The sequence below is a fragment of the Ochotona curzoniae genome, unplaced genomic scaffold, assembly GCF_017591425.1.
Source record: "Ochotona curzoniae isolate NIBS_2020 unplaced genomic scaffold, NIBS_Ocur_1.0 patch62, whole genome shotgun sequence".
Lineage (NCBI taxonomy): Eukaryota > Metazoa > Chordata > Mammalia > Lagomorpha > Ochotonidae > Ochotona > Ochotona curzoniae.
In genome coordinates this window covers 8,564-30,757 of record NW_024467042.1, presented here as the reverse complement: position 1 = coordinate 30,757, position 22,194 = coordinate 8,564, and the positions used below count along the sequence as shown (strand labels likewise).

Here is a 22,194-nt window from a genome sequence, read left to right as displayed (position 1 = left end):
TTGAAGTTTCTAGTAAAAGACAACTATCTTTTACACTTTGGTTATATATCAAAAATGAAAATCAATACATGAATGTATAGTTAACTCTTCGTAAACTCTGAAAGTATCAAAAGCAAGTATCTGGATTTCTCCCCCTTATAGCTTTTCTTTTCAATCTGGATTTTAAAATTACAGCACTGAATAAACGTTCTGTCAGAGATCCCTAGCTTAAAAAGTTTTGTAGCTCCAATTGTATTCATTTTCATAGTGAAATAGAAATAAATGATAATGCCTAACAAACTGAAAATTGAGAAGCAAATGTGAATAATATTAAATTGCCGTATTTAATTACAACTAAAAGTAATTTTAGAATAAATCGATCAGGAGACATTTCTGAAGGTAAACAACAGGCAAGGCTTTCTCATTCTAAACTTTTTAATAAAAAGGAAAAATGTGTCAAAGGGTATATACACACTTGGGATTGGTGTGTGTGTGTGTAGTATATGTGCGGAGTAAAAACTTACCATTTGTTTTTCTTCCTAATGTAGTCTTTTTCAGAAAGATTAACCAAGTAGACCATTGGTTTTGAAGTCAGAAATAAATGTTTATTCAACACTTCAATCTAAAATAGGAAATGGAGAGAGGACATTTTAAAAAATTGAGTAAATATGGAGTCAATCATTGAATAATTTGAAAGTAAACTTTCTTTAAAACAAGCAGGTCCTTTCATTTGCCTAATTCCTGTTTCCAAAGGATTAACTGTTACAAAATATCAAGGGGAGGAGGGGCATAGAAAAAAATAACAAGCCTGGAAAAAAGCAATCACTGACAGAAATAAAAGTCAGTTACATACAATAACTGTGAAATAATGACAACTCTAACTTGTCTAAGAATTCAAAGGCAGTTCTAGATGATATGGTATTTGTAACTTACTTCTTTGTCATTCCAATCATGATAGAAGCGAACAGGTTTCTTTTGATCTATAACCCAGGATTTGACTTTGCACATTATGTCCTGTAAGTAAATACAAAAGGAACAGTGAGCATTTAGATGATAAATATTAAAAAAATTATAAATTTACAAATTTTCAAAGTAAAACTGTCTCAATGAGAAAGGAACTAACGAACACAAATAATTATTTTCAATATAACAAGTATCAATAAAATATTGTTGCGTTAGAAATTTATCACATAAAAAGACTAATATTAGCAAAATAAGTAATAGCCTGAAAAATATTAAGAGAATTTAATCACAATAAGAACTAAACACAGAGTAATAATATTTCAGCATTATCTAGTGATGTTACAGGCAAGACAAATATGCTACTAGGAAATGGAGTTATGTATGTGTATGGGAGGGCAGGATATATTAGAGACTAAAATATATTTTTTTCTTAAAAAGAACAACAAACAAAATAGATGAAATTGAGCCTATCATTGGCGATCCACCCTTCAAAATATTAAATCAACTGACCAAAACCCTTTTTATTCTGAATTAATTTTTTGTCAACACCTTCTCCCAGCCCACTTCTCCCACACACACACCGCCCCCCCTCAACCTGCCAAAGCCTCCATTACACAATGGCAAGAGCCCTGCACTGGTGACCTCCAACCAGCTGCATTCACTTTCAGAACATCTCTCTCTGCTGGAAATCTAAAGGCCTTTTAGTTAGCAAGCTAGTGTGCATTCAGAAGGAGTAACTGCAGGAAGAGCCCAATGCGCTTTGTTTCTCTGGCCTTTCTTCACAGAAAGATTAATCATCTGTGAAATGGAAACGGCAAACAGCAAGTGACACAAACTGAACCCTTCAAGCCTTTCCTCATCAGTTTTGTGGTTCTGAATCTAAAAGCTGCGTGTGGCAAGGTTCTCCTTACAGGCAGGTGTTAATAAAAGGCTCTCAGGTCTGAAAGGTCAAACTTAGCTCTTCCAGAAGAAGTGCATTCGAGAGTCATCTGTTTTTCCTCCCCCCACCCCGGTTAAAGATAATTCATGAATGCTTTAAATATGCATTTCCCAAAATGTAGGGTAATAAACAATTATTAGTAATGGATTTCTTGGATTTTCATCAACTTATTTTACTTTATCATAATCAGTTATTCTCCCATAAATATCTACTTGTATAAATTATCTCAATATTTAGTAGACCTTCCTTAGAAATCTTGCCATTACCAATAGGAAAAATAAGGAAAAAGCTCTATATCCTTAGAACCTGATTGGAAACCCTCCAGGAAAAGGACTTCCCACAGATTTTAACAAGGAAGGGGGCAAGATGAAAACTTTTAATGAAATCTAACATGTTCTGCTTAAGAATAATCACTTTTACTCTTCTATAACTGAATTTCACTCATAAATGTTTAAAAGTGGCTAATGTAACACCATTTCCTACAAGGAGAAGATCAAAGTGCTATATTACAAATGCATTATGATTAAAAAAGCCCTGTGCAGCCTTGCTATTAACTGTTCTTTAAACCCTAAAAGGCTTCCCATAGATCTCACTTGGCACTGCATATACAACCTTTGACAAGTAATGTAGACCATTTTTATTCATTGCCTAAAATTGTAGGCAATTATGTACGTCACACTGGCCACCTGCAAATTCTGAATGCCTGCTCCAGTTGTCAGTGCAAAAAACTAATGTCGGAGGGGATTAATCTAGGGGGAGAGAGTCCTCTTTAATGGCTCCAGCAGGTGAAATGGCCCAGCTGGTTACTATGATGAGTGGCCGGAACAGCTTATGTAGAGACACGCAACAAGATTATACAAAAGAAGGAGAAAACAGTAGTACCATCTTATATTTGGTTCCATTAGGTTTTTTTTTCAATTATCAAAGAAAAAGACAAAGAAAAGCCAATCAGAAATAAGAGAAAGAATTAAATTTTAATAATAAAAAAACTGTAAAATACTTCAAAACTATAGGGCCTCAATAAGAGCAGCTCACAAGTGAAGGAATTTCAGTATTACTCTTTCACTTTAAATTAACTAGACAATTATTACTTCAGACACAGAAATTTTATTATAAAAGCCTTCTGGCATTAGATTTCTTTTTCTTTCTTACATCACAATACTATACAATAAGATCATTTCCATTTTAATCAAAGATAACTCATAATTAGAGTTCTCAAACAATACAAAGTATTCCTTACTATTATATTCAAATGTTTTCAGAAAAATTTACAAATTATAGGTTTTGAACTGTAGAAAGTAAATATTTTTTTAGATCTATTTATTTTTACTACAAAGTCAGATATACAGAGAGGAGGAGAAATAGAGAGGAAGATCTTCCGTCCGATGATTCGTTCCCCAAGTGAGCGCAACAGCCTATGCTGTGCTGATCTGGAGCCAGGAACTTCCTCCAGGTCTCCCACACAGGTGTAGGATCCCAAAGCTTTGGGCCATCCTCCACTGCTTTCCCAGGCCACAAGTAGGGACCTGGATGGGAAGTGGAGCTGCTGGGATTAGAACTGGTGCCCACATGGGATCCCGGCGTGTCCAAGGCAAGGATTTTAGCCCACAACACCACTGGGCCCAAAAGTAAAACATTTGGTATCCACTATTCTGTAATGGTTGTCCTCATAAAAGATTAACACCCAAGGAAGGACACCTTAGATTTACTTGAAGTTATCTAAGATATGAGAGATTTAATTGAAAGGCCAATTTCACTTATCACAAACCAAATATATTGCTCTCAGATAAAGATTATCGTATATAAATGATAATACATATGGTATGGTTTAAATGTGCTCAATATATTACATGAAGAAAATAAAAAGCAATATTAATTCCAGCAAAAAATTGAAAGAGGTACATTCCTTATCTGATAACCTTCTGAACAGATGCAAGATAATACTCAAGCTTACTAGGGTATAACAGTGTATGAGCTGACTGATTTTCCCTGTATGCTCATTTGTAGGAACACATACCTATAGTATTAATGATGGTAAAAACATTAAAAGTCCTTAACTCAGTGTACTGCTTTTGGTTACCAGAAAAGAAATAATTTAACCCATATTAAACAAAGCTACATTAAAAAAAAAAAACATAATTAAAAAAAATTATACATTATACTTTAACTCTTGAGACACTGAGAAGTGACTTCAATGTATACCATTTCTTTACTTTCATTACATGAAAATAAATTGGACTGTTTTTGAGAACTGTAATAAATTCTCATTTTGGAAAGTTCTGTATGGTAAGTAGATTCATGAAAACACCTGTTTATTTGATCTCTCTGTTAAATGCTAGTTTTGAGTGTACTAACTTAAGAGAAAACAGCATAATGCTTGTGTGGAAATCGATCCTACTCTTGACAGGATCCCAGGACCTTGGCCTACAACACTGACAAAAAGCAGGTGATGAGATCCCCTAGTGGATGTTGTGAAGAGCAAAAGAAATTGTGCTCATAAAATGTTTAGCATTGTTCTTGGCACAGAGTAAGTTCAGAGTAAATGTGAGTAGCTGCTATTGTGAGAAGATAAAATACCACTGGTTTACAAAATGAAATTTTCTTGGGTACTCTTCTAAAGCACACATACAATTTCTTCCATGTGCATAATTGTTCATTGGTCTGTTTCTTCAAGTTCTGGGTTACTAACAAAATTAGTTTTCTTTGTGAAATTCTGAGTCAGGTTTCTAGCCCCAATATTCTTAAAAATCAGCTTTTGCTGAACAACGACCTAGGTAGTGCAAAGAAGGTTACTCTAAACTCACCTGGAGCCCCACATTCTCCTGCTTTGACTTTTACTGACAGCTTCACGCTTTAACTTTATGTGTTCTATTTCAGGGCCATAATGGTAGCACAGTTCATCAAACTCTCATTTGGAACACTGGCAACCCATCACAAGCACAGGTTCAAGTCTGACAGTTTCATTCAAAATCCAGCTCCATGTAAATGCACTTGGGAAAGCAGCAACAGATAGTCTCATGCTTGGACCCCTGCTGCTGTCATGAAACATCCAGAAGAATTCCTGGCTCCTGATTTTGGTGGGGATCTAACCTGGCTGCTTGTACCATTTGGAGAGTGAACCAGCAGATGGAAGATCACTGTAAGACTTATTTCTTTCAAAGAAAGAAGAGACACACAAAAAGAAGAGACTCACCATCCACTGGTTCACTCCATAAACAACTATTAGCTGGGCCAGTCCCAAGCCCAGAACCACAGGAAATCGAACAGGGTCTTCTACATGGATGACGGGGACCCAAGCACTTGCACCATCTTCAGCTCCCCCACAGAGAGTTAGGAGAGAAGCAAAGAAGCTAAGACCAGAATTGGTGCTCTGATATGTGATGCTGGAGTCACAGGTACTGGTTAAACCCACTGCCAGAATGTTGGCCCCTGATCTTGTTCTATTTTCTTAAAATACAGTAGTTCCCCTCAGCCATGGTTTCACTTTCCAGGGTTCCAATACTTGCAATTATTTCTGGTGTAAAATTAATTCAAAACTCAAAAAAAAAAATTCCCAAGTTTCAAATAACCTTTACACGACACTATACTATTACAAGAATTCCATTTTATTATTAGCTCTGTTGTTAACCTCTTATTGTGCCTAATTTATAAATTAAGCTTTATCATAAGTTCATCAAAATTTTCTTAAATTTCATACAGGAAAAAAAAATGACATATAAAATGTCAGCACTGTTTTCGGTTTTAGGAATCCATCAGAGATCTTGGAATGTATACCCTATGTATAAAAGACTGCTGTATATTATTATTGTTGTTGCTAAAAGCAACTGTAATGTAGTTCAGACCTGGTGAATTTCTGTGACTTGCTTAAACTCCTATAAGCAGCAGAGCTCAGATCAAACTCAGGACCGTGCAACTCCCAAGCTCATGTTTTATCCAACATTCTGGCTTACTTGTCTTCCTACTGCTTTGCTAGCAGCTCCTCGTTTAGCCTACACAACCCCAAGTCTGTTATTCAAAGTCTTTTTATCATTTGAGTCATCAGAGAAATTTAATATTTACTTTATTATTTAGATAAGGTATCTGGTTGTAAAATTCATTTCACAAGTAATAATATTTTTATTTGTGTATAGTAACATAGTAAATAGCTTGGTAACTTATTAGACTTCCCTAGATCATTTACTAGACTTAACTATTTTGGCACTGTTCAGTGCGAAATTTACCAATTATCCAGAACCAAAATTATTAAACCATAATCTACAAATAGATTTCAGGGCTTTCTCAACATTCAGAAATTGCATGACATACAATCCTCTGTTACCACTGAAATGTTTCAACAATAGCCAGTTAAGTAAATGTTCCATATCTCTAAGGGTTTGCAGATTAAAGGCAGAAATGCTAATCCAAACTTGCTTCTGTGAGACTTTGTACTCAAAATTTATGATTTTGATTAATATATTGTGCTGAAAAAGATATAATATGAAAATACTATGCATGACTTCAAAAATGTACTAAAATAGACTTTCCATGAATTTCCTGAAGTACCTACATATACACCAAAATTACCATAAACAGTAATATTTAGAAGTACAAAGAAATATAGATTAAAAACAATTTGAAAAAACATAATCAGGGACTGGTACTGTGTTATTGTAGGCTAAGCCTTCACATGTGGCCCTGGCATCCCATAATGACACTGGTTATGGTCCCAGTTGTTCTACTTTCCATCCAGCTCCCTCTCCTTGTAATGGCCTAGGAAAGCAGCAGAGGATGATCTAAGTCCTTGGGCCCCTCTACCTATGTCAGAGACCCAAAAGAAGAGCTCCTTGATTCTAGCTTCGGATGAGTTCAACTCCAGCCATTGTGGCCTTGTGGAATGAACCAGCAGACAAAAGATCTTTCTTTCTGTGACTTTCTTTCTCTCTATAGCTTTAACTTTCAAATAAAAAAAATGAAATATATCTTTAAAAAAGCACAATTGGATATTTGCTATAAATTTATGTCACAGTCACATAATAGGATATTTTATGTGTGTTGAGACAAAGTCTGTATGCACATTTGCATAGGAAAATGTCTAAAATTACACTGTTAAGTGAAAAAAAAAGGTTGCAAATAATAAAATAAAGTTAAGAATTCTATTTTGGGGCCCGGCGCGGTGGCGCAAGTGGTTAAAGGTCCTCGCCTTGCACGCCCGGGATCCCATATGGGCGCCGGTTCTAATCCCAGCAGCCCCGCTTCCCTTCCAGCTCCCTGCCTGCGGCCTGGGAAAGCAGTCGAGGACGGCCCAAAACTTTGGGAACCTGCACCCGCGTGGGAGACCCGGAAGAGGCTCCTGGCTTCGGATCGGCATAGTATCGGCCCGTTGCGCTCACTTGGGGAGTGAATCATCGGACGGAAGATCTTCCTCTCTGTCTCTCCTCTCTGTATATCCGCCTTTCCAATGAAAAAATAATAAAAATAAATCTTTAAAAAAAAAAAAAGAATTCTATTTTGGCATGAGATTTGAGTTCAAGTCCTGGCTATATCCTTTTCTAAGTATATAACTTTAGGGATGTCACATAATCACTATAAACCACATAAAATTGGGATAGTTCCAATTGAATATGGCGACTGTGAGGATTAAACAAAAAAATACATGTAAAATAACTGGCACAGTTCCAGGTATACAATAAATACTCAATATACAATAATATTTATGGCAGAATACATAATCGGATTCCACTGGAGGTTTTGAAGCTATACATAACAGATAAACATACAGACTTAAGCAATATTGTAGCAACAAATTTCTAGGTTAGATCCCATCAAGCTGTTTCTTTAAAATTGAGACAGTCTTTTAAAAAACTTTTAATCAACTAATACTTTTACAATAGGAAAGATATGAGTATATTCACAGGGTAAAGGGAAAGACAGAACCTCATCTTTTCTCGGTCTACTATGAAAAAATTCTAAAATATGATGGCTAATCAAGGTAACTCACATTCTGTAATAATTACAACTGTCAAATCTGATACTTTCCTCCAGCCAAAGCCACCACCCTCACATCTGATTCTGAGATCTCAGGAGTAGATTTTGGTGATTATGCAGCCTTAACATCACCAATAATGCACTCAAGCCAGGCTTCCAACTCAAAACAATTTCATGTAAGTTCACTCAGGCAATTTCTTCTGATTCTTCTAACTACTTCTTTTTAATGCTCCCAAATGCGGAAAAACTAAACTGTGTCTTCTCTCAAAAACTAGATCTCAACTGTACATTCTGACTTGGTATTTAGAATCTGTCCAAACCACAGTGTGAAAGGCTTGTTGCTCTAGAAATGCAATTGTTTATGAAGGCCAGAATACAATTGCTTATCACCTTGCTACACAGTCATTGAATGCCTAGGATAGAATTAGGCAGGAAAAGAACAGAACTAAGATAGTTAGCAGCAACATCCTGCATGCCTGTGTGCAGAGAGAGGAGTGGGAGTTATCTCCTAAGTACTAAGACAATACATTCATTTTATTCTATTCCATCTGGATAGAATGAGGTGAGTTTTCAGTTACATGATCCACTGAAGCAGGCTCAAAGAACACTGCAAAACAACGAGGCTCCTGGACTCTGACTACAATAAAATGGAAAACAAAGTGGACACCAATTTTCTGGTAATTACTAAAGAAAAGAAAGTAACTGTCCCTGTGATTCCTGGAAAAATGTCTGGATTCCATTACTTTTAAGGAGGGTGCAGGACAGACCAATTAGATTTTGATTTAAGTGCTTTGTTTATTATTTGAAAGACAGAGCAACGGATAGAGGGAACAGACACACACACAAAAGAGTTCTAACATCTACTTGTTCACTTCTTAAATACTTTCAACAGCCAGGACTGGACCAGGCCAAACCCAGGACACAGGAAATCCATGTGGGTTTCTGCCGGGCATGAGTGGCAGCCACCTGCAGCTGCCTCTCAGGGTGCACATTAGGAGGAAGCTGGACTGGAAGTGAAGCGGGAGCCTGAACTGAGCCGCTCAGGGGAAGCAGCAGGTCCAGGCAACCTGTCCTCACCACTGCACCACAACATCCGCCTTTCAGATCTAATTCTAACGAAAACTGACACTAAAATTCCAGAGTCACTGAGGAAGAATATATCTTTGCAAATGATCAAAGAAAAATAATAACACTGGGATACTTGGTAGAACACAAAAAGAACACATATGAAACCTCAGCATGAGGTAATAGAGACAAGTGAGATTACCAAAAAAAAAGTTGTATGACCTGTCAACAGCATTGTCAGGAGCAGTTTTAAAGTAAATTGTAATTAAGACAAAATAAGTCTTAACTAGAAATACAGCAGATAAAGCAGAAGGCAATCATGGACCTGCAGACCAAACCTAAGAAGGGGATATATTAAAGTTTAACATACACTTAGCATAATGTACATAAGCTCAGTGAATTCTCATAGAATGCACATAAATCTGCAATTTACAATCCTGATCAATGCACAGATTATTATTATTATTAGCAGTGCAGCTGCAATGTTCCACTACTCTCAAAAAGTGATCACCGTTCTGGTTTCTCTATATCACAAACTATTCTGTTACTGAAATTTTTAGGAGTGGGAGTACACAACATGGACTGTGTGGCTTGGCTTACTCAGCATTGCTCATTAATCCACCCACGTCATTACATGTAGCACTCATCTGTTTGTTACATACTTTTACACTGTAGGAATATTCCACAATTTAATCATTCCACTGCTGGGAAACACCCAGGCTGTTTGTTAATATTTTAAGGATACTGGGACTAAAGCTGCTGTAATTACTCTTAACACATTACCTTGGTAAATTTCTTCATGTATTTAACTTTTGTTTTTTTTTAAGATTTATTTTTATTTGAAAGGCAGATTTTTAGAGAGAGAGCTAGAAGAGATAGAAAGTTTTCTATCTGCTGGTTCACTCCCCAAAAGGCTGATCTAAAGCTAGGATCTTGCTCCAGGGACCTCTTACATGGGTGCAAGGGCCCAAGCAGTTGGGTCACACTCTGTTGCTTTGCAGCTACATTAGCAGGGAGCTAGATCGGAAGTGGAGCAGCTGGGACTTTAACCAGTGACCATATGGCATCACTGGCAACTGCTTTACTCACCATGCTCCAGTGCTGGCTCTCTAAAATATTCTTGGTCTGAGGCTGAGACCAGGTCCTTGAGGCAGGGGGGTCATGTAGAGGGGATTCCAACTTCCTAGCCCGCATCCATTGGCTCACTGTCTGCACTTACTAAATGTGCTGGTTGTCTAATCAAGACCTTGGAGTTGTACTGGCAACCAAGGCAAAGGAAATTTCCTTCTGCTTCTGTCCAGTCATGGGGAGAGGAGGTTGCAGACCATGCTTCAAGACAAGACAATCACTTGAATACTTTCATTCAAGGCACTTATTTATCAGTCCAAACACATGGGTTCCCCCATGCCCTTCAATATTTTATGACTGTCAGAAGTGGAAAAAGTACCTTAGAAAAATTCAAGCCACAAAAGCCAGTGTCCCTACATCTTCATGGAGCAGTGCTTTCCTATTTGCTTTGAATAAAATTTCTGTTACACTTGTGCTTGTTTCCTGGCATTTTATGTCTATACTAAGCTGAGGTGAGAATCCACTGGGTTTTGACAGTAACATGGACCTTTGCATTTGTTTTCTTCCGCATAAAGATAATGTATTCACCCAACATCTTTCCCTAAAAATTATTTCTTTCTCCTTACTCTGAAGGAACATCTTCACCACTTCTCAGAGCCAGGAGTCAGCAGCTTCTTTCATCTCAGGTCTCCCACGCGGGTGCAGGGTTCCAAGGTTTTGGGACATCCTCGACTACTCTGCCAGGCCACAAGCAGGGAGGTGGATGGGAAGTGGAGCAGCCAGGGAACTGGCACTCATATGGGATTCTGGTGGTTGCAAGGTAAGGCTTTAGCCAGTGAGCCATCACACCTGGCCCAAGTTTGCCATTAAAATAAAAAACAACAGTAATAACAACAAAAAACTCAAGCTGCTGAGATTTTGATTTAGGACACAATTACTTCATACAACTATGCAGAACCTGCTAGCCTGCATAAATCTTAGCAGAACTTTTTGCTAAACTAATTTCTATCTTTAAAAAATACTGCAAATGATAACTTAAAAAGCATTTCAAATTTTGGATTATAAAATACAAATCATTAAAGGTTTTTAAGGAAGAGGGAGACAGAGGGCTCTTCCATCTGCTGGTTCATTCCCCAAATAACCGCAATGGCTGGGGGCTGGGAGGTTTAAGCTAGGAGCCAGGAGCTTCCTCCTCATCTCCCACCTGAATGTAGAGAGCCATGCACTTGGGCCATCCTCTCTGCTTTACCAGGTAAACTAGCAGGGAACTAGACTGGAAGTGGGATGCTAGAATTGCAGGCAACAGATAAACTTTCTATGCCACAATGCCATCCCCACAAAACATTTCTTCATTCACTTAAAAAAAAAATTAAATGCTCATGTGACTTCATTAATCAGATCTGATCATGTTTCCTAAATAGGCAATTATACTATCTATGAATAATGGCATTTTAATTTTTTTTCAATCTTCATATAGCTTTATTTCTTCCTCTTGCATTATTGCATGGGGCTAAGAATTGTAATACAAGAATGAATGTAACCAGTGAAAGAAACCGTATTTCTTTCTATATGAGAAAGAAAACTCTCATAGTTTACCATTAAGTATATTTCTTTATATTCACTCTCATCATCAATTTCAAGTAACTAAAAGTTTTATATCCATCCCATCTTTATATAATTAGAACAACCATTGAGAATACAAGTAAACATTTAATAAAAATTCCACTATGATAACAAATTGATACCATAATTATACAGACAGCTTCTTTAAATTTTTAATTTACTTATATTCATGTGAAAGAGACAAACAGATTTTCCATTTATTGGTTCACTACCCAAAGTCACTGAACAGTCAGGGCTAAACTAGGCCAAAGCCAGGGACCATGAACCCATTCTGAGTCCCCCAACTCAGATGGCAGAGACTCTATGATTAGTGCCATTGCTGGCTGTTTCCCAGGGTGCATATTATGCACGGGTAGGGAGCATGCAGCCTGCAGGTTATATAAGGATGATAAAATCACTTGGTCTAGCCCTGCTAAGGCAGTCACAGATAGGACCAAAAAATTCAACAAGTCTATAGGAGGTAAGCTTTTAACATACTAGTTTCCTATGGCCTGTGATTTACGTTATAAATATTCAAATGACCCTTAGTAGAAAAAAGTTTCTTCACAGGAAACTTAAGAGTTATCTGCTAAACTGGAAGTGGAACTTAAAACTTGTATTTCAATATGAGATGCTGGGATCCTATGTGGCATCTTAAGCACAAGGCTAAAATGTCTGCCTCTACTCTATTTCTTATGGGGTTTTTTTTTATACTTTATTTTTATTTTTATTTGAAAGGTAGATTTTTACACAGAGAGAGAAGGAGTGACAGTCTTTCATCCACTGGAGTTCATCACTCCCTAAATGGCTGCAATAGCCAGAGCTAAGCGTATCTGAAGATAGGAGCCAAGAATCTCCTCTGATTATCCCATGTGAACACAGGAGTCCAAAGACCTGAACCATCTCTGCTGTCTTCCCAGGCCATAAGCAGGGACCTGGATAGGAAGCAGAGTAGCTGAGATTAGAGACAGTGCCAATATGGGATAGTGATGCTTGCAGGGAGAGGATTAGCCCACTATACCACCATGCTGGCCCTTATTCTCTTTCTGTTGAGAAAACTAAAGATAAATCCAAAGCAAGTAAAAAGATTTAAAAAAAAAAAAACCACCGAATTGAAGTTGTGACCAAAACACCAACCAAAAACAATTAAAATTATTAGGTCATGGGGTTGGCATTGTGGCATAACAGGTAAAGCTGCCACCTGCAACACCAGCATCCTACACGGACAAAAGTTTGGCCCCAGCTGCTTCACTTTCAGTCTATCTCCCTGCTAAAGGCCTGGGAAAAGCAATGGACGATGGCCCCAATGCTTGGATTACTGCTGCTGCATGAAAGACCTGAAGAAGTTCCCGGTTCCTGGCTTTAGGCATTGGCCATTGAGACCACCTGGGGAGTGAATCAGTGGATAGATCTCTCTCTTCTCCTCTCTTTGTAGCTCTTTCACATACATTTTTTAAAAGTATCTTGGGTAGAGGTCATCCACCCCCGTTTGGATCTACCACATGGGATGGAAGAAGCCCAAACCCTTCCTTGCAGGATCCAAGGTCATCGCAACAGTAAGCTTCCTTCAGGACTAGGGAGAGAGCTTTCTCTGGTCCTCACTTAGTTCCAACTTTGGATCCCCACCCTATCTTACAATGACCATCAGGGTTGCTCCAAAGCCCCCCACCCAAAACACACACACACGCGTGCACACGCACACACACAAATTGGAATAGATAGACAGAGAACAACAAGGAAAGCTTGGAACCAGATAGGAAACAGTCAGCATGGACTCACACATGCCTTACCAGCTGGGACACAAAGATTAGTTACTCCTCACTAAAGTATTGAAGATTTCTCTGCACACCCCTCCTAAAACTGTTCTGCACTTCAGCTGTTGACATATGCCTTGTTAGAGTTATAAGCCAGTTTAGACTATCCCAAAATCTGCCAAGTTCAACAAAATTAAGCTTCAACATTATAAACTGCTGAATGCTAAAATGAAAATAGACACAAGACAGCTGAATAGTACCCTGTAGCCAATTTAAGGTATATAGCAGTCAGTTCTGTGTATAAACCAAAATTGAAATGTCAATGAAGTAGTCAGAGGATGCGGTTAAGAACTTGCATTTTTTAACATATTTGTTACTCAATACCATGTCAATTAATTCCATAATGTTGTAAATTGATGTTGATGTTATGTTGTGGCTTTTAATTGATCGGGATGATATTCTGCCAGCTCTGCTTTCAGACCAGAGATGATCTCCCCAAGAAACCTGTTGAATTTATCTGGACAGTAAGATGCTGGACTCTATGCTTGCAATGAAAGAATCTTAACTGAACTTGAACTGTAATACTGCAACAAGGTGGAGGAATCCAACACTGGGGGAGAGGGTATGGGGAGAGGTTGGGGGAATCCCAGAGCCTATGAGACAGCGTCACATAATGCAATGTAATCAATAAAAAAATAATATAAAAAAAACAAAAAACTTCCAAAACTCAAACTCAAAGAAAAAAAAAAAATAAGGAAAGAATAAAGGAACAACAAAACCAAGTCTGACCAAGCTACTCTATCTTTCTCTCTGCATTTCCTTCTCTTTGAAAATTTGGCTTTTGAATAAAAAAAAAAAAATTTTTTTTTAAATTAAGTATCTTGGGTAAATAAATGGAAAGCAGAGATTGTGCGAATCCTTATCCATATCGGTGCACATACCTATCTACCCTCACTGGTCCAGTACATGCTGATGATTTCTTAAACTGAACTCCTGCAACTGATTCGGTGCTATGCTCAGACCAAACACACTAACACATGAAAAGCCTTAAAAGTCTCCTAGGAGGAGACTATAACCAACAGCTAGCGCAAATGGTTAAAACCATACCAGCATCATCTTTCTAATATAAATCCGCAGGCCACTTTCTATGTTGTTTCCCAAAGGACTCCAGCTGCCTGTCCACTCATTTACATCCTTTGTTTAGTTTCTTTCCTTTCCCAGTCTCAATTCACTGAAATGGCTCCCAAGGAGACTGTCAGAACTGCAATCCTTGCCCCTAGTCTGTTCCTAAGAAAAACCACCGAGATGCCCGGTCTAGACAAACAGGCAGGCAGTGAGCCTTCCATGTGTTCATCGGCTTTGCCACTCAAGACAGTAGAGTCTTGGGAAAATGTAAAAGGCTTTCATCATTTGAGTTATAAATTACAGTGCCTATCTATATTTCAAGTTAGTGACGATAGAAGGGATCCTAGAGCCTATCACTGCTTTCACAACTGGTCAGGGAGCCTAGGTCTGTGACCCACGAGGCATCATGAGCCCCACCACATCACTTCCCCAAATTTTATCAGAGACTTCATGAACTTTTTCTCCAGCACAAACTTAATGATGTCAGTTAGAAATAAGTAAGGACAATGTATACAGTTTCTAACTCTTTTGTGGGGGCGGCAAATAAAAGTAATGATCTCCATAGACTGTTTTCCTCAATAAAAATTCAACATAAAAATAATATATTGTGGGCCCAGCACTGTAGCTTAGTGGCTGAAGTCCTAGTCCTGCATGCACCAGAATCCCATATGGAGATTGGTTCTAGTCCCAGCAACCCCACTTCCCATCCAGCTCCCTGCTTGTGGCCTGGGAAAGCAGTCGAGGATGGCCCAAAGCCTTGGGACCCTGCACACACATGGAAGACCCAGAAGTTCCTGGCCCCTAGCTCCAGATCAGCTCAGCTCTGGCTATGTGGCCACATAGGGTATGAAATCAGTGGACAGAAGATCTGTCTCTCCTCTCTGTAAACTTGACTTTCCAGTTAAAATAAATAATCTTTTAAAAAGATACATAGCAGTGGGAAAAAAATCCCAAGTACAGAAGTCTAGGGAATAAGCAATCAGTTGCCCACTCACAGCCCATTTCGATTTAAGTAAACTTAAGAGTGTACTTCCTTGCCTTTTGTGGCACTTACATACTGGCTCCTAACTCCATCAATTGTTACAGCTGTATTAAAACATCAGAAAATTGTTGGTAAAATCATACTTAGGACATCTCCACAGCAAGAACTAGGTATCACATCCTTAAAGACAATGAAAATATGAAACAGGTCTAAACACAGAAAACACGGTACTGATTATTTAGTAAAAGACGCACCAACAAGCAAAGCAGGGTTGAGGAGGCCTATACCACCTGCATTCCCAGCGACTACAGAGCACTGGCTAAAGCACGCCTTCAGAGACCAGGACTTGCTAGATGCCCTGCTTGCATTTCTAACATGTGCCAAGGTGATACAATGCTACAATCTTAGTTCAAGGACACACCTGAAGTATCCCTGGTCTACACTAAAGTCTGGGCATTACTAGGGAATGAGAAAAATATGGAAATGATGTGGGGAGCAGCCAATGCAGACAAAGCCTGTGGATTATGAACCCCTCATTTCTTCCTTCATCATCCCCTCCAAAAGGGTTGGGACTTCACCGATGCTTTAGGCCACTTTGACCAGTGTCCTCAGCCAAACCCTTCAGAGAAGGTGAGCTAAGATGCCACAGCTCTTTAAGATGGAGGTTAAGGTTTTACCAGAGCAGAAAAATAGCATTTTTAATACACTGTGCCAGGAGAGCAGGTTTTCCATTTGGGAACGAAAAATAAAGTTAGATGCCTCCCTCAACACTTTTAACAACTCTAAAAGGTAAAACAACAAAGCTGTTTCGAGAAGATACAAAATTATACTAAAGGGTTTAAGGTTGGAAAGAATCCTAAGGCACAGAGGACACTAACCTTAAAATAAAGACTTGTTCAATATCACAAGAGGCCGACGCTGTGGTCCAGCATGCTAAGTGTCTGCCTGTCACACATACATACCATATGGGCACTGATTAGAGATCCAACTGCTCCACTTCCAATCTAGCTCCCTGTCAATATACCTGGGAAAGACGAGGAAAATGGTCCAAGTGCTTGGCCCCTGTGCCCATGTGGGAGATTTAGAAGAAGCTCCTAGCTTCAACCTGGCACAGTCCTGACTACTGCAACTATCTGAAAAATGAACCAATGCATGGAAGATTCTGTCTCTCTTCCCCCCTCTGTAACTCTGCCTTTCAAATTAAAAAACTTTTAAAAGATAAGAAACAATTAAAAAAAAAACCAGCAATAAAGAAAAACAAGAGAGTAAATGTAATGCATTTGTAACATAGAAATAATTATCTAGAATATTCAATCAACTTTCACAAATTAATGAGACAAAGACAATAACCTAATAGAAAAAAAATGAGCTAAAGGATTAGAATGAACATTTCATAACAGAAATCCCAAAGGGCCAAAAACAATAGAAAAATGTATTCAGTTTTAAATGGTTAGGAAACTGTAACTTATAACCACAAATACTGTTGCAGTACTATAAAGTTGCAAAAATGAAAAAAATCTAGTAAAATCAAGTACTGACAAGATAAATTCTCACACAAAGAAAATAGTATTTCTAACACAGCTGAAGAGACATCAACTTCTACATTATCATTTTAGAGTATCTGAGTGTGTACCAGGATGTAAAAGAATACTCACAGCAGTACTATTCACAGTCACTAATAACATGGGGGGAAATTCAAATGCCCATGGACAGTAAAAACATACGGTTTAAAAAGAAATATTTTATTGCAAGAAAAAAGAATTCAATATAAATGTGACAAATGTGCACACACAATGATAGAAATTTATATCAAGCTCAAAGTTAGGCAAAAAATAACTACATATTTTTGAGGTATAAATGTATACTGGTAGCATAAAAAGGAAACTGTTACTATAAATATTAGCTGTTGGAAGACGGAGAGCGAAATTCTGCACATGCTGAGGAAATCTGGGAGGCACTAACAATGTTCTTTGTTTGGTATCTAAGAAGGTTTTACTACTGTTTGTTTTTTAGCTAAGTGTGTACTACACATGAGACTAACATGTTTTCAGAAACAGGGGAAATTAGGTTATCGTGCTTTCCGTCTATTGAAAAGAGCTTGATGATGAAGTGAAAAGTAAAAGGGGAAAAGTGTTTTGCTTTTTCTGTAAACACAAGTCCAAGTAATGTTTGCAAGTCTTACACAGGATTTTTTTTTCCCCTATTTGGACAAAAGCAAGATTAGGAAATTCATCTCTAAGTCAGCTAATGCTTCTAAAAAAAATCTATGGGTGTCAATAGATTTTCATTAATAGACGAGTGACTATATAATGAGTTATTCTGACCAACAACCATTATTGTTTAGCAGCAAATCCTGACATTTTGAAAATCTTTTGCCCTTTTCCAAAAGGAATGTTCTTTGTTTATGCTAAACCTGTGCAATTTCCTTAGCTAAACGTCTTTTCCTCTCTCTTCTATTTGAATAGAAAATAACCACAATATAAAGAGAAGTCAATTAACCTGGGGCTGTTCCAGACCATCAAAGAAATCAAATCCCATCCGTTCTATGTGCAGGAGCTACTGATCATAATTTATAGACAATGTGCCTAAATTTAGATGTTGATTCTGTAATTGATTTCTTCCTTAATCCTACAGTTTTTCAATTTTATGAAAAATGAAAGGAAGGGGGTAGGTATTTAGGCTAGTGCTTAACTCACAGATTCAGATGCCAGTTAAGACCCATCCAAGGACCATGTTGGAATATTTAGGTTCAGGGTCTGGTTCAGATTCCAGACTCCAAATTTCTGCTCATGTGTGCAACGGTGACAGCTCAGGTAACAGGGTTCCTGCCAACTATACACAAGACTCCTCACAGTTCCAGCCAGCTGCGGGCAAGGGGGAGAGAGCCAGGGAATGGAGCTTCATTTAGCTCTCTCAACAGAAAAGCAAACATATCTTACAGAAGTAAAAGGGAAAAGCTGGGATAATCAGTTTCTCAAAATGAAAATTAAAAACAAACACACAAATTAAAATTAATATGAGGAAAAAAAACTCTCTCCTATGACCAAAACATAAAAACTGAGTTCAGACGCTGGAAGATATTAATAAGAAAATGTAGTTAAAGCATCACATTTTTTTAAACCTAAAATAATTGTAGTCATATTAACCTAAGAATTTCAAAACTGATTTTAAAACTTTTTTATAATCCTACTAATATCCATTAATAATGTGGAAAAAAAAGTACCTGAAATGTATTTATCAATCAACTCCTATGAAAGAACAATTCTTTGTACAATTACTTCTTCAAATCAATAAAATTCAAATAGTCAGTAATTCATACATTCAGTAATTTCTCTAAATCCAGTAGGTTTTTCATCACAAAATCATGCTTCCTCATTACTAACATAGGACCTAAAGCAGCTAGCAGCCACAGAAGCAGTCAATATCAGTGCTAAGAGTGGCTTGAAGCCACCTTAGCTAGTCTAGCAGCTTGATCTTCAGCTGCTGCTCCCTTCCAGATTATCATCTTAGAGCATCCCTGTGTGCTCAAAAAAAAAAAAAAAAAAAATCTGAAAATTTCAAGAGAAATACCTACCCCCAGCATTTAAAAATTTCTTAACAATAGTAAATATCTATGGGCTTTATTTTAAAGACATTTAATAAAAAAGAACCCAAACTCTTTAAAATTTAACAGCTGAAATTTTTACTTACATATTCAGGTTTTAGTTTTTTATCACCTCCTCTCACAGCCACCTTTTCTAGTTTATCTATAATGGGCCCAATCATTTCCTCATCTTTAAGCTGAAGTTCTTCATGTATTATTTCTATATCTCGAATAGGATCTACACTTCCTTCAACATGGGTGATATCATCATCTTCAAAAGCACCTAGAAATGAATTAAAGGGAAGCGATTCAATAAACAAATAACACAGATCATTAGGATTAAGAGTAGAGTAGTAAAATTCCTAGAAGGTTCACAAATAGCTATAATAAATAAATTATCCTGAATTCTACACAAGTAGGAAATGGTATTCTCTTTTCTCATTTAGTAATACTTAAGAGTACTAACAATAAAATAATAGTTCAAGAGCCTCAACATTTCAAAAATTGATTGAGATAAATAAAATGATGGTCTTTATAAGAAGAAAATTATATCCCAGAACTACTGGCATTTCCAAGTTTGGTACATTAAAAGACAGTGGATGCCAGGCGTGAGAGCCTGAAGTTCTGAACTACACTATTAGAGTTTCCAAGGGAAACGAGATTTGGGGGCGGGGGGCTCCTGAAATCATCTGGCAGACCTCTTCCCTGCTTCAATCTACTTTAGCACTGTGGTTCTGACGGTGATTAGATAATGAACCACTCAGACACACAATTTACACAGCAGCTAATTTCATCGGCCTGATTTGAGGGTATGGTTTTTAGGGGCTATCAAGGAAGCAGATGAAGGTGCATTTGTCATATATGAGTGACAACCATTCACACTATCTGTTCAAAATGGTGCTGGCCCTTATTAGAAACACATGCTATTATCACATATTTAAAGTGCAGTAGAAGCCATAATTTCAAATTGCCAACTGGAAACATAAGGGTAAAACAACTAGATATTACTGAAGCATGTGTACTGACTTCATGCCCTTTTGAAGACATAATGTGGCAACATAATTCAACTGGGATTTACTCAAATTACCAGATAAAGAACTGTATCACAAAAAATGAACAAATCCCAAGAAATATTATAAGCATAAAGCAATGACATCCATAGGCAACAACACACACATTTACAAACAAATTAAATTAATCAAAACTTTCTAATTATATTATGATCCCCAAAGGGGAAGTTTCCAAACATAAGATACCACTTACTTTACACAGAGGTACAGAAATCATGAAGCAGTTTGAATTTAATAAAAGAAAAGATGAATATGGCTCATTCTTAGTTACAAAGGATAGCCTTATTACAGTTCACAAAGACAGTTTTTACATATAATTTCCAATTATTAAACATAATTACTTATCTTACTGTAGATTGCTCAGTAATAATAAACATACATTGGAATTAAAATATAAGTATTTGTGTGTTTTGGCACAAAACTGACAATTTCTTTTTTTAAGATTTATTTTTACTTATTTGAAAGGCAGTCACAGAGATGAGAGAGAGAGATCGACCACGCTCCAAATGTTACAACAGCTTGGGCTGGTCAAGGCTGAAGCCAGGAGCTTTATCCAGGTCTCACACTTTAGTGCAGGGGTCCAAGGACTTGGACAATATTCTGCTGCTTTTCCAGGCACATTTGCAGGGAGCTGCACTAGAGAGGAGTAACTGGGACCGAACTGGCATTCACAAGAGATGCCAGTGTTAACAGGCAATAGCTTAATTTGTTATGCACAAAATGAGCCTCACAGATTTATATAAACACAATGAGCAATAAACGATAAATTTACCAATAAATATGATATAGCTTCAGCAAACATTCTTCCTTCCTCCCTCCCTCCCTGCTGAGAGGCAGAGAACCAGAGTTCTCAATCACTAGCTCACTAAGCAACAGCTCAGGGTGGCCCAGACAAAGCTGAGAGCCAAGACTCAATACAGCTCTCCTATGTGGGCAGTGACAGGAACCAGATCACTTGCACCATCACTGCTGTCTCCCAGGGTCTCCAGAAGAGTCAGGAACTGCAGCCAGGGATAGCATGTAGATTGATACAGGACAGGGGTGTATTAAACAGCATCTTGATGTCTAAGGTAAATACCCATTTCTATGCAATTCTTCCTAGTTTTTAAAAAGATTTATTTAATTATTTGAAAGTTCCAAGAGAGATAAAGAGACAGACACACAGACAAGGGGCAGGCAGAGATCCTTCCCAAATGCTCACAATAGCCAGTGCTGTGCCAGGTTAAAGTCAGGAGCTAGAACTCCACCCTGACCTTCCATAGGAGAGGCAGGTACCCCAACACTTGGTTCATCATTCAATGGCTTTCCAAGCATATTAACAGGAAACTAGGTCAGAAGCAGAGCACCCAGAGTGCAAAGGGTATTCTGCTACAGGATGCTGGCATTTCAAGTGACAGCTTAACCCACACATACAGTTTTTAAATCCTACGAAAATACAAAAGAAGAACCTATGGAATAATGTTGTTTACTTTTTGTTACGATTTTATGCATCTTACACAAATAGCGTAAAAATTAAGAAAATAAAAATAATTTCTTGGCACTCAATGCAATATAACATGGGGAGTTGTAGACATAACTAAAAAGCTTTGCCACTGAGAATAAAAAAAATTCCAGGTATTTTCTTTATGTAGGAAGCAATGACTATCTTGATGTCCTCAATAACACCCTTACAGTAAATTCATGAGTGAGTTTTGAAGGGCAACGCTTCATTAAAATACTCAATTGAACCATGTGAATAAAAGAGAAGAACTTAGTAAGTATAATTCTCCTAAAAGCAAACAAAGCCTTCTGATGATCTGAGACAATCCATGCAAAAAGCTACAATAAAATGCAAAGGAAGAGGAATTACTTACTTATAACTTTCCATCTAGATAGCACTTTGCCTAGGGTCTGTTAAATAGTCTAAAAAAGGATTTTACTATCCTTTCTCCCAGCAACTCTCATGAAAATATTTAAAACACAGCCTCCACAAACTCTGGATAACACTGTTGCTCCCATACCCTAAAAGGTTAACATTACTTTATTCGCTTTGTGTGGTACAACACACTATCAGAAGAATTTAAACTTTATTTTTGAAAATACATATTTTCCAAGTACCT

At 37.5% G+C, this 22,194-nt stretch overlaps 1 protein-coding gene across 1 annotated transcript in view; it reads right to left on the bottom strand.

The window, feature by feature from the left end:
* The window catches only part of LOC121168143 (obg-like ATPase 1), a 56,961-nt gene extending 37,599 nt beyond the window's left edge, over window positions 1-19,362 (bottom strand). Inside the window, exons 1-3 of the mRNA XM_040997961.1 lie at window positions 19,133-19,362; window positions 913-993; window positions 504-601 (exon numbers count right to left, since the gene is read on the bottom strand). Coding sequence (XP_040853895.1) covers window positions 504-601; window positions 913-993; window positions 19,133-19,207 — 254 coding nt within the window. The 5' untranslated portion in view covers window positions 19,208-19,362. The remainder of the gene's footprint in view (window positions 1-503; window positions 602-912; window positions 994-19,132) is intronic.
* Window positions 19,363-22,194: the final 2,832 nt, after the last annotated feature.